Source organism: Aythya ferina, assembly GCF_964211825.1.
Source record: "Aythya ferina genome assembly, chromosome: 2".
Classification (NCBI taxonomy): domain Eukaryota; kingdom Metazoa; phylum Chordata; class Aves; order Anseriformes; family Anatidae; genus Aythya; species Aythya ferina.
Window position 1 is genome coordinate 42,345,557 of NC_140297.1, and position 13,642 is coordinate 42,359,198.

General features: G+C 43.6%; 1 protein-coding gene across 4 annotated transcripts in view; it reads left to right on the forward strand.

Annotated features, from left to right (window-relative positions):
* The window catches only part of LOC311432293 (uncharacterized protein), a 239,213-nt gene that overhangs the window by 30,605 nt on the left and 194,966 nt on the right, over positions 1 to 13,642 (forward strand). The window contains exons 2-3 of one of the 4 annotated variants that reach the window (XM_084510558.1): positions 9,293 to 9,330; positions 11,587 to 12,058. The exons of the other annotated variants lie outside the window; for them this stretch is intronic. Of the exons in view, the coding sequence (XP_084366684.1) occupies positions 9,293 to 9,330; positions 11,587 to 11,617 (69 nt within the window). The 3' untranslated portion in view covers positions 11,618 to 12,058. Of the gene's footprint in view, positions 1 to 9,292; positions 9,331 to 11,586; positions 12,059 to 13,642 lie in introns of those variants that run through there. 4 annotated transcript variants of the gene reach the window in all.

Here is a 13,642-nt window from a genome sequence, read left to right on the forward strand (position 1 = left end):
AGGTGGGAATCAGCAAATAATACCTCCTAGTCCTTGTCTTCAGCGGCCTTTTGCATGCTGAAGGTGCACCTGTGGATGTTGCTGTTGCTGAGCACTTCTGAAAAGTAAGCCACATCTCCCACTCTATTTAAAATAAAATTAAAAACAAAACAAAAAAAAAAGGCTAAAGAAAAAATTGTGGTTTCAGGAAAATTATGTAAATTTCAGGTAACTTCACTGCTGTTTATATTCCTCAAGTCCTAGTAGAGAACTGCCAGTGGCAGGCAGGCAGTCCCTGGCTCTCCTGCAGAGGGTCAGGTGCTGACTGGCCGCGTGCTGCTGCGCTGGCTTTCCAGTAACGCTCCCCTGCATTGGTTTCATGCTCCATGTGTGTTAACAGCAATCCCCAGGAAACAGTTTGTCCTTGTGGTGTAAAGCGTTCTCGAGAGGCTCTTCACTGCATAGGCCTTCACGCTTTTGTTTTGACAGTATCTCTTCTCACACTGTCATGTTTTCAAGTCCTTCTTGGCTTCAAGACTCTTATGTAAGGAGTGTGGAACTGAAATAAATGCGATGGGCCAAACTGTTCTTGGCTTGATCTCGATCAGTCACAGAAACACATCCTGGTCTTGCAAGGAAGGCTTGTCTGAGAACAGCCTTTTTTGTTTCCCTTGCTAAATAAATGGTGCATCTTTCTCCAGAGGGAATAGATACAGGGTTGGATATGTCCACACGCCCTTCCATAAACATACGGTCCCGCAGTGCTGTCTGGCAGCAGAAAAAGGCCCCTGGCATACTGTCTCCTGCGGTGAAGTGCCCTGGATCCAGGGAAGCAGGACGAGGGATTATTTTACAAAGGTACAGCCTATTCTGGCCCTCTTGGGGCTGGGTGACTTCCCACTGCACTTTCCTTGGGGCTGTGGTGAAATGCCATAGTGTAGCCCACATGCTTTTGCTTGGAAATCTGAACCTCCAGGCGTGAATAACTTACTGGAATTAATCTTCAACTGTTGTCATCCCGTATTCAAATATTAAAGTGGCTGATCAGAGTGAGGCAGCGCAACCATGGTGGTCTTGCAAAACAGTGCGCCGCACAAGTGACATTTCCTGACATGAGTCAGTGTTTGTCCTTTTACAAAAGGCGTTCTGCCATCTTCCTACAAACTGCCAGGCTAAATGCCTTGTTGCAGGCCCAGCTCCCGTGCAACAAACCCTAGGATCTGTCCTGAACTGCAGATTTTATGAAGCATCACCTGAAGGGAGAAGGAGCAGCAGAAACGTAAGAAGTTTATCTGGAGGTGATCAAAACTCCACAGGACTGCAGGTTTAGGGAGAACCACCTTTCCCTCTGTCAGCAACACAAGCAGTGCAGCACTGGGAAGGAAGCAGAGGCAGGGTCTGAACGAAGCGATCCCTCCAGGAAACAAATGACCTGGTAGAGTTGTCAGAGCGGCAGGTGAGGCAGCATCATGTTTCCAGATAGGCCAGATTTACTTTGTGCTTTGAACTGGAAAGTTTTATGCAAGTCTATGAGCTGTGAAAGCAATCAAGGCTTTTTCAGCTCTTTTACTGAAGGGCAAGTATCACCATGCACTAAATAATCCCGGGTCTGGGCTTTCTGTTCCCACACAGGTGGCTTGCGCCGCAGGAGGTTATGCAGCACTGCTCTTCTCTTGAGCTCGCCTCCTGGGTTGCAGGAGATGGACCTTGGCCAATACTCTTCTCTCTGCTTTTCTCATCTGTAATGATGCTTGCGGCTTTTATTCAGCATTTTGTTTGTTTGTTTTAAGTAACTGACGGAAAGTGACGCGCTAAACCTGAAATTGCTATGTTTTAAATAAAGTCGCGAGAAAATCCCAGAGCAATACTGTCTGTGCTCGTTCCTGAGGAGCTATGCTGTCCTAAGACAGTGAAGATGCTTAGATCAGCTTCTGGCATAATGTGCAAGTGATCATTTTGTATGATATTAGGATTAAAAACCTCTTTGAGGGGAAGGGGGTGTACTGTTCAATACAGCCATAACTCTTCCTCAAGCATGTAAAATATCCCTTTTCCCATCTCCTCCACAGTGAAAGGGTTTTATGCAAGGACAACGTGCACGTTTCCCAGGAAATGAAAGGCAACAGAATTTCCTTGCTTTCTTTGAACATCAAGTGAAGCTATATGAGACCAGGGTGAGGCACCACACAGATAACCAAATCTGATCTTTTAAAATAATGCTGTGTGAACGGAGCAGGGGATGTGAGAGGCTCAGGGGAAGAAGCTGCTCCCTGACAACTCACTTTTTTTATGAAAAACCAGATTAACGATAGGGAGTGAATCACACCTTTGAGTCATTGCACAGACTGCAGTCCTTCCTGTCCACCGGCCCCTTGAGCTAACGGAGTAACGGGCAGCCGCCAAGCATCCTCCCTGCAGGCCAGCAAGAAGCAGCATCAATCTGCTTTGCGATTTGCTTCACAGATACTGGACAGAAATCTCAGGCTTTGGCTCAGCTACAGGAAGTCCCCTGATCCTGGATTTTCGTCTGATCTGTGGCTGCTTGGACTTTGGTGTTTTCTGCCATGTTGCTGTGTTCCCACCGAGCCTTGGCCCTGAGCTCCTGTCCAGACATAGCTCAGCCAACTGGTACCCACTCAGCGTAGTCTCAGTGCTTCTTCTGCATCCAAGATTATTGGAGCTGTGACTCACCCACTTTGCCACACCATCTTGACTTCTTGCCAGGGTTTTCTTTGCCAAATTTTGGTGCCAAGCCTGCCAATGATTTCAGACTCCCCAGCTCTCAGATCCCATTTCTCTCCCATTCCTATTCCAGCTTCCCTGTGCCAGTCAGTGGGGCATTAGGGAGACATTTCCTCACCTGTGTATTTTGTCTCCCTGTGCTTCTCGCTGAACTTTGCAAGCCCCACTCTTGTCCCTCTACATTTGGTGCTGCTAATTTGAATCTTCCACATTCCATGTACTGAGCAGGGGATGTTGGCTAGGAAAACACTGACGGGATAAAGAATATCCTAGCTTTTGTTTTGGATGTCTGGATCTGGCAACATCCAGCAAGCTGAAGTTGCAGTTGCAAGGAAAGTCCTTCTCAGCCTCAGGCTGGAGCAAACCTGCTGGGGCAGGAGCTTTGAGGGAACGGTGGAAAATGCCTCAACAGCCTCTCAACTGAGACAGCTAACATCAGAGACATCTTTATCGACAGTTTTTGATCTGGACTTTTTCTTTTCCACTTCATTTGAGGATTTACAACTTGTCCAGATTTGGGCACGTTTTTGTTTAGACACTTTCCTGACGCAAAGGATGGATTTGCGATGTGTCGTACCCAGTGTCAGATCCAAACCAGCCTTTCTAGGAAAAGACCTTCCCCCCACACCTTCCCTGTAAACTTTCTCTCGAAACTGCCCAATATACTTGGAAACCTTCCGAATATTTGAAACCATCTCCAGCCCAGCCCCGACTGCAGCACATATACAACATATGCCCGACCCAGATTTCCCCTCAAGAGGGTCAAAGTTTCGCAGGGTTATTGCCAACTGGAAATGAAGTTTTACGTAGGGAAGTCCTGAGTAACCTTGGTAATGAGCAGAGCTGTGCCCCGTGGTACTCTCCAAGCTGCCAGCCTCCCGCCTGTGCCTTTTCTCACCACTTTATTTACCTCAAGGTTGCTTCTGATTGAGCCACTTCCCATTCCCAGTGACAAACTCCTCTCTGGCTTTGTGGCCGGCGAGTTCACCGCCTGATAAAATAGGAGCACACCCGAGGGATCACTCAGAGGGTCAGAGAGCCCAGCTGGCCGAGGCCACCGCAGGCTGAAAAATACAGAGTGGTCTGGGGTGTGCTGGTCGGGTTTAACTTCATAAGCATCAGCTCTTTTTAAATAGTCTGCCTTTTTTATTTTATTTTTTTTTCTTTGGAAAGAAAACTGTTGCTGGAGGTGCTGTAATAAGGGAGAAGATAAGGTGTTTGATGCAGCACACGGTGCAAAGCTTGGGGTAATGAAGGAATGGCTATGTTTCGGGTCAGCCTGAGTTCAGGCAGCAAGGTCTAAATAGCTGCCGGAATGGCACCATTTATCATTTCATGCGAGAGAAGGTTTTGGTTGCTAGACCAGTTTATCTATGATCTATGTACCTTTTGAAATCACACTGCTTTATTTACCTTAGCAGAGTAGAGGTTTAGATATAATCTTAAATATTTTTTTTTAGTACACTGCGCGTTTGGGAGGGACCAGATATTGTTATAGCATTATCTTGAAGCGTGAAGGTGTGGAAACACTGTAAAGCAAGGTAAAATATCTGAGACTGAGGTAATGCCTTTGTGTAATCCTCACCTGTCATCGGCTACTTCCTTGTGGTGTTGGAGTGGGATATAACCGTATGGCATTCTTTATTGAGGCAAGGGTTTTTTTTAAGCTGATATGACTTATCCTGTATTTGCCATTGGCAATGTACATATATACGTATATATATGTGTGTGGTCAGTTGCTGTGAATCAACAGATGTGCAAACAACTGATCTGTGTGCCTAAGCTTTTACTGCGGTGATACGTTGTCATATCACTGCCTACTGGCAATACTAATACACAGGTTTTTGGACTAAAAGAGTTTAAGGTTATAATCCAGTGAATGTAGAAAAAATACAATGAATTGGTATACTTCAAGGATAAAGACTGGGAAAGCTTTTTGACAGATTTAAGTTCCTCTGTAACTCTTCATCTGCAAAGAAAAAGGGGGAAAAGTAGAGCTACTGACATTAGACTCTAGGCTACTTTTTGATAATGGTTTGTGCCCCATGAAGTCATCACAAGGTAAAATTGAATCACTTTCCTTATTGAATTTAGTAGCAGAGAAATTAAAGATAGAGGCAACTGGGGGGAAGTGATTAATATAGCAGAATAAAAGAGGATTTAAGCAGAATAATTAACATAAGAGAATATACTTGCTTGAAGACAGATAAAAATGAAAAGTGGTGCAGGAAAGAGGGTCAGAGTTCGAGTTGCATGGCTGCAGATACAATTGGTCATAAAGAAAGGCTAGGAAAATGCCATAAGCAGTGGTTCTGGGGTTTGATCATGTTTTTAAAGTATGCTTTCAAAATAAGCTTTCAGCAATGTCATGGGATTATCTTTTTGCTGTCGTGTATGCACCATTCAGCTGCAGCTTCCCATATGTGCTGGAACTGTGTGAGCTGGGACTGGGGATGGCACAGGAGATCCCTGCAGCAATCAAGAGGAGAGGAGACTGGAGATTTGAACGACTATTATGGCTGAGAAGAAAGAAAATGTATCAGCACATTTGGGAAGTATTTCAGATGGGGCAAAAACTCCCCCGTGTCAGTGTCTGCCCTATAACAAAACAGATTTCTGGCTGAAAGGCTTGAGGCTGGAAGAAGAGAGGTGATGTGCTGGCATATAACTGTTGGTGCTTCTGTAAGAAATTTGTAGCAAAAAGCTTAGGGAGTATGCCAGGTTTATTTAGTAAAGAAGACACGAGGAAGGAGGGAGGAGACCTGCGACACAGAATTCTTCAAAAAGTCCATAATTTTGGTTACGGAATGCCTGCCCTGAAATCCTACCTGGAGCAATATTTTGTACTGGATAATGAAGTGTGTCAAAGTTTTTAGGGGAGAAAAGATATTCTTACACCACTGTAAAAGGTAAATCAGTAAAACTACACTATATAGCAGAATTTCTAAGTTAAATCAATAACCCTACACACTAAAGTAGTGCTTTGTAAGCTAAAACTGCTCTACACATCATACTAATCCTTTGAGAGGGTAGAGAGTTTAGGAGATTGGTTATACCATCTGCAATATCAGTAAAATACAGCATTAGGTTACATATGCCTACTAAGGCAGGCGTCGGTAAATAAGTATGTGATATTAAAAATGTGACACCTCTAAGTCGGTCTGTGATAGTGGAACGCGCGTGTTGGTGTGTTGCATTTACCTTGCTGTGTATGTGAGCTGAGTGCGAATCAGCCCCCTGGCAGAGCTAGCAGGCCTCTTTAAGCAGTTACTGGTGTGCGGATCAGCCTCTAAGATTAACGCCGTAATAGGAACAGGAGTTGGAGGGCTGACATTAGTTTCCAGAGGTCTCTGGAGTGACTTATCTATAGCTAGAGAGGCTGCATTTGCCATTAATTTTTAAATGGTGAATGAGCTGGGCTGAATCCACTCCCTGCTCTGTGCTGCACTGTCCTGGGGATGTGTACAGCAGGAGACGCGGTCCTGGGCGGGCTGGCAAGGGGCTGGCTGCTCTCTTCCCACAGGGTTTATTTCCTTAAAAAGGGAAGATTGGGGTTTCCATTGGGTGCCCAGGGGAAATCTAGAGGGAGTGTGAAATGAGGAAGTGCATCCTTTAGCTCCGGTGTTGACCAGTCACCCTCTCCTGGGAGCAGAAAGCACCGGCTACTTCTGTGATGTGTGGAATGCCACTGGAGAAGGCACACTCAGAATCTTACACAGACAAATTTTGTTCAGGTTTTACCTTTTTCTCCCGACGCCTCTGCCCCTCGATTGCTTATAAACAATTCTTCCCCGCTCCTGGGGCAGTACCTGGGTGATGGCAATGAGGCATGAGCACCAGCCCGCCAGGAGCAGCCAGCCAGCTCAGGCTGGTGTGAGGATCTCCGTGCTGTGGGTCTGTGCTTAGTGTGGTGGAAATCCTGACCCTAAAACCTCACATCCCAGCCATTGCCCACATGCTGGCCCAGTGTCCCTAGAGCAGTGCTTGGCTGAGGCCGGGTTGCTGTCTTGCACTGCAGCTCCTCTGTTTTCTTCTTTGCCTTACCTGTGCGTTTTGTTTGCTGATTCAGGACAGCCAGCTTTAGCCAAATAATGGGAATTACAATTCTCATAATGGGTTTCTATAGTTTAAGTACATGCATGCAATAAGAATCGTCTCCTTTATTACTCTCAAAGGCACTCACCATCTCTGCATCCCCCGAAGGGTTATTGGCATTATATTTGAGCCAATTATTCTTATTTAGAAAATTAGACTTATTCATCTACCGTAGTATTTAGTAAGCAGGGTTGTTTTTTTTTGCTCTTCCTCTGAACTTCTGCAGCCTACATTTGCTGAGCTAGCTCTGGGAACATATGCACTGCATTCCTTTTTATTTGGTGGGCCTCAGAGTCTAAATTGGGACTTTTGAGCTACTCTTGAACACTGGGAAACCATATGTGGCGTTGTGTTGTTTGAATGACATTCAAAACCAGAGGGTTTGTGTAAACATGTCATTTAAAATAGAGCTCAGCCAGTGAAGGAACATGTAGCATTGTTCAACCTGTGCGTGAGCACACTGCCGTGCCATGTACAAGGAGGATGAAACTGGGAGAAGAGCGCTGTAGCTTTTCTAAAACAAGAAAGATGAAAACAGGAAGAGTCAAACAAACAAAATTCTAAGTTTTTTTTTTTTTTTCCCCACTTTCTCAAAAACTTTTTATGAAGTCAGGCTTTGGGATAATAATTCAGGTAAGGTCCTTACCTGGATTAGTAATCGTTTCAGTTTAGGAGCCAGCTTTTAACAGAGGGGTGGAGGTGACCTGGGACATCTCCATCCAGACTGGTGCTGTTCATCATGTTCCTGAGAGAGATGGAGAATGAGACAAAGAAGCGTCCTGGCGATACCCCATCAGGCAGGATAGCTGAGGTGAGGACATGCTGGGTGCTGCAGAACGGCCTCACAATGCAGAGTGACTGGAGGGTGACCCAGCGGGTGAAATTCAGTGCTGATGAATGCAGAACAGTGCAGAGCAGGAGAAAATCCTTAAGCTGAAATATACAGGGATGGAATCTAAATTATCACTGGGGAAGAAACCTTGGGTTATAACAATTGTACAAAAAGCCTGCTGAATGTCCAGTAGGAATAAGGAAAAAAAAAAACGAATGCTGAATGCTAGGAATTACTGGGAGAGGAGTCATGAACAAAACTGAAAGATCTTTACACTACAGTATAAATGTGTGGTGCACTTGACCATTACATCCTTACTCCTTCCTCTCACAAAGATGCAGGAGAAGGGGAGAAAAATACAGAAAACATCAATAAAAGATGTGGGTGACTCCTGTATGGAAAACAGCTAAACTCTTGGGGATTTTCAACCTCCTGTCTGAGCAGGAAGAAAATGAAGGGGCTGTAAAGTCTCGAGTGGCACGAAGAAAGCAAATGGAAAATGACTGTTCACTTTCCCATACCGTGGGAGCCAGGCAGCCTCAAGTGGATGGTTAGGTGACAAGTTTAAAACAAGCAAAAAGGACTTCCCATAGTTGTGAAATTGCCCTGGGATATTGTAGATGCCAAAAGTTCACGCGCTGACAATGGTGTTTGGACATATCCCTTAAAGAAAGCTCTCTTGGTGACTCTTGTATACAAAAATGCAGACATTGTGGGGACCTGGGAAGGCCCAGAGCTTGGGAGGCTGTTGGCACTTGCCAGAGGAGGAGAAAGGATAAATTATGAGCCTAGACAGGACAGTTGACTTCCTCAGCCTCTGAACCGATCCTGTCTGGCTATTCCTGTGTAATTACACCCATCCTATGGCAGGTATTGTCTGAGCATGTAACAAAGGAAGCTGCTGCCCTGAAAAGTCAATTTGAGTTTTTTGAAAAACTTTCAGTGGGAGTCCTTGCAGAAGAGAGAGGCAGAAGAATTATTATTTTTTTTAAAGAGTTGAAATGAAAGAAAATACGTACTAGGTAAAGTCCTAATTTGTGAAGATATTCTAATACTTTTAGAGGGTGTTTTGATCTAAATACCTGTACAGAGGACAGTAGCATTTCATGTGCATAACAGTGATGTTGACGTCTGGCAAAAACCTCTGACTGGTGATCATCTTTGTATCCAGGCACTTGCTGTAGCTTTTCGGAGGGACCGGAATGCAGCTGACCTGAATAAAACCTGTGCATTGAAACACCTGATTTTCTTTTTATTGAGGGTACTGTGATGTGTGCAGTGTATGTGCTAAATACGTTGCTTTCTAGTTGGCTCTCCATGTAATGTTGGATTGCAACAGACTGCTCTCTGTCACACCTGATGACTAAACCTGTCTCACCCACGCCACGGGAAAGTGCTGGTGCATTGAGACTTCTTAGAACCAAGCTTTAGGTTGGCCTCAGATTTCAAATCTCCTGTGCGCTTTTTTTAATATGGCCTCTAACTCAAGAGATACAAGCACAAAAGGATTCCAGGCAACAATTCATCAGATAAGTATTTATTTATTTAACTCAACCTATAGAACTATGCTGGCAATAGTTTCTTCAGAGTTAGACTTCCGTTGAGCAAAAGGCTGTCTTTTAAAGACTGTTTTCTCTTTTTCAGGCATCTGCACTGAAACATTCTGGATTTCATTGGGCATGGTAAGAAATTCCCTCTTAATTACAGAAAAAAAAAGAAAAAGAGCTGTCTGTTTTCTTTACCTCCTGATACGTTCAAAGTGGAAGTGCAGCTTCAGAAACTGGATGCATTTGGTTTATATTGTGCATTTTAAAACAGGAGAGCAAGACATAACTAAAGCAAACATACATTGCAACCATGTGGGACAGTGTTTACTACTGCAGTACCTACAAGTGGGTTAGAGTTGGCTACAAGCTGGGGCTGAGGGCCCAGCAGAAATTGTGGAGCATCTGTCTGCGTGATGGAGACAAAGGTTTTGTTGGTGATATATATTGTTTTAACTCTACATAATAGTCATCTTTTCAACGGTTTTAGTGAGCATACAGTTGAATACTTGATATTATAAAGGTAGCCCAGCAGACCACCGGTTACCAGAGCATGGACAGGCCAGGCAATTGGGGAAGATGCACTGTGCTCTGAGGGAAAAAGCCTGTAATATTTCTAGAAATTGAACCTTTGATAGATCTAAATGTTGCTGAAATACAAAGTAGTTCAATCTCATTGAGACTAAGGCTTTAGTCTTGCTGGCACAGCTGTGTCAGGAAGGGATTTATTATATTTTTGTCATCATTGCTATGCTAGCAAAAGCCCTAATATATATGAAGTTACACTAGAGGGAAAAAGGATTTTTTTTCTCAGACAACTTAATTTGCTCATGGAAATGATGTAAAACTGTACCTGCAAAAGGGTTTTTTTTCCTGGTGTAAATTGTCTATGCTTGTATAACTGTAGCAATAAACTATTACAAGAGTCTACAAGGGCTTGCTGAAAAGAAATAATCTATCTGAAGCTAAAGATAACAAACAATTCTCCTTATTAAATTGGCTAATTCTTATAACTGGAGATGGTGTGTGAAAAGTAAATACCAAATCCAGGGATGCCACAAGTTCTGTTTTTTTTTTCTTCTTTTTTTTTTTTCTTTTTTTTTTCACTGTTCCTCTCAACATGTGCGCATTTTTGCCTGAAGTTCAAGCTGAGAAAAATTCAAGACAGCATCATGCAGATGTTTTCACCTTCTTGGGCATTTATTGTCTCTGAGCAAAAATAGGTAGTACCGATGGGGCTGGAGAAAGTGAGTCCCAGCGAGCCTGGCTTCCTCTTGAGGAGTACCACTTCCTTGGGCAGCACTGAGGGAGGCTCTCTTTCAAGGCTGCCTCCCACATCTGTATACCGGGCTTGAAGCCAAGCCTCTCTTCTGTAAAGAAACCTTGCTAAAATTTCTCATTTCATGCCCCTTTATGGAGAGAGAGAGTGCATAAGTGCAAGAGAGACAGAGAAAGATGTATGTGCCAAGCGTGTTGAGAGAGCATGGCAGAGAAGACTCTTGATTTCGCGTGTTTGGGGACAAAGGGGCAGCAGGGACAGAGAAGGCTTTACATTAATTAGCACTGTATTTGCCATCCCTTCCTCCCACCTCAAAAGTGATAAATTCTCCTCTCCCTCTTCAAAATGCATCTATTTCTTTCAGACAACTGTTTATGTTTGAGTCCTTTGAACTAGCAGAGGCATTTGAAATAAATGCGCTCTTAAATGTGCCTCCTGCCTGCCTCTGTCTCGTCTGCATATGGACACTTAAAAGCGTTGGAGAATATGTCTTACATATCTCAGAAATATGCTAAGTTCACAGTGGTGGCACCCGATACAGCTTTATTCTTCCCTCCCCCTTAGAGTACAGTGGGATAGCTGCTGTATTATTTGATAAACAATCACCAATTAGGCGCTCCGTTCCCTGCTAATTCAGCAACTGCTCTCCAGGGCCTCTGGGCAGCTCGTACGCCAGTTCGTGTGCTCACCCCAGGTAGCTCTGAACTGAAGGAGTTCCCTTAATTGTTTTTGCTGTTGTGTCTGTTTAAAAGGGTTTACGGCTCCTTTTGCTAAGCTAGGTGGTGTATTACAAATGCATGCTTGCTGTCTTCGTTTTCCCAGCAAGCCCTTAACAACATGAGTAACGTAATCCCAAAACATGATGCTGTGTCAGTCTTTTCTAGTTTGGGGTACTCATGGATGTCCTCATGCCCCACTGCCCTGCTCAACACCTAGATGAAAGATAAACAAGATGGCATTCACCTGCTTATCACAGAGCAGTGCAGGACAGGGAGCCAAAATAGTTTTCTGTGCTGATAGATGTTGAAGGCTCTTGCAAGTCCCGTTGGGCAGCAAACTGAATGGAAGAAGTTGTCTCTCTGCTAACATTTGCTCCTTATTCTTTTGTCTTACAGGTGCCCGGTGATGACTGAGATCTGCTGCTGAAGCAAATTCTAGAGGAGGTGTCAGAGCTGTGACTATGGCTTCTTTGCACATAAATGTTATTGTGTGTTTGTTTGAATGTGGTAGGATATTTAATGTATTACAGAAATACATTCTGTACACCCAGACTCAGTGTCAGTGTCACCGCAGACCCTTTCTTCCAAACATATTTCCTTCATTTGAGCCTTAACAATTAAACAAAAAACCCACAACAAATCAAAACAAACAAACAAAAAAAGCACACCCCCAGACCTTGAGAAAATGTAATTTCCTATGAAACATGTACCCTACTGTCATCTTCTGGGGGAAGAGAACCTTATTGTATCTACTGTTGTTGTAAGTGAAATATGGTGTACAGCATGCTAAATATCTGCTGTCAAATGTCAGTGTGAACCCAGAAATCCTCACTAGAGGAAAAAATAAATATTTTTATTTTCTCTAAAAGCTTCCCTGTAAAATTCTTCTAAGGATCTGCTTCATGAGACAACACAAAACAAACAGATGGGCACTCCCTCTTCATTTCCCAGCCCGGTGACAGGATTGTTGGGACTTTTGGCCAAGTGCTCTGAAAATACTCTGAGTCTATAAAAAATGAAGCTCACCTTGTTAACCCAGGATATGCCTCATCTGTGTTGAGCAGGAAACTTGGATAATAGATGTTTCTATTTAAGGTCACACTCTTAGCCCTGTATTGTTACTTCCAAAGAAGCTGCGAAGACAACTGAAATGAACCTTCACTGCTCACAAGGCCAGGGCAAAGAGTTGGACAAAGCTGTTTAGCTAAAGTAGTTCCTTGTTTTTTTTTCCTTTCCTTTCATATGCAATGACATCTTGCCTTTTGAAGTACATGCCATTTTTTTCTACATTATATTACCTGCGCTTCAGCATTTTCATTCTGATTTGTATAATTATTTTTTTCTTCTACAACACTCTTGATTTTCAAGCATATTTTTTCCCAGCCTTTCAAATGGGTTGTTTGGCCTCTGTATACATAATTTTCTTGATTTGTATTGAAGATTGTAGAAGAAAGCTGATAACCTCAGCGTCGTGTTTGCAGTATAGTGCGTCATCATGTAACCAGACTAAATAGCAAGGCATTATTCACAAGGAGGTGAGGTTATATTTGCTGCTGCTAAGTTCTTAGCTGTTCAGTCTTAACACTGGGTGCCTGGGTTTCTTTTTATGGAGTGCCTGTTTACTCTTGTGTATTTTTATAGAGTAAAAGGCTGGTGGGGAGAATGAGGGTGTTATGTGCAGTGATGTTATAAATAACATTGGCTCTCAGATTATTTGCATTATACCTACTTGCCAGAATGTGTAACATTAAATAAATAAATAAATAAAAAGTCTTATTTAAGAAAATAAAAGAAAGAAAAACAAACAAGAGAAACAACCACACGCACACAAAACAAAACCACAGCACAATGGCATGGATAAGAGATCTAAGGGAAATGCTGGGGAATATATTTCTTGGGGAGTATTCCCTACCTAGTTAATAACCCAGACAGAAGATTGCTTACTCCTCCCACAGCCTCAGATCAAACAGAATATTAAAGCCTTAAAGATGCTGGCGTAAGGAAGAAGGAGGGTTACTCAGCACCCATCATGCTCAACTGACAGGCAAATGGGGAGCATGCTGGGAGCAGAGCCACTCTCTTGACGGCGAGATGGTGACTCCAGGGTGGATGTGATGAAATGCAGCTGTGATGGAGAAGGGGAGGCAGACACATAGGGTTTGCTGTTCTTCTCCTTTTGCTCCGTGTGCTGTGTACTTTGGGGTAAATAAACAAAAAGTGCTTACATCTGAGCAACATTTCAATCGCCGTGGTGGTATTTGGTTAAATAATGAGACATTCAACAACGCTGCAAACTTCTGAACAAAGGAGGTGTGCAGGTCAGGGATCTGGGGGAGAGTATTCTCGTTCCTCCTGCCAACCGTGTGTGTGCTCACATGGGACAAAGCCGCTGAGGTCCCAGCCTTGCTGCTGCAAGCGAGGAGGCAGAGCAGAGCAAGTCAGGGAAGGACTG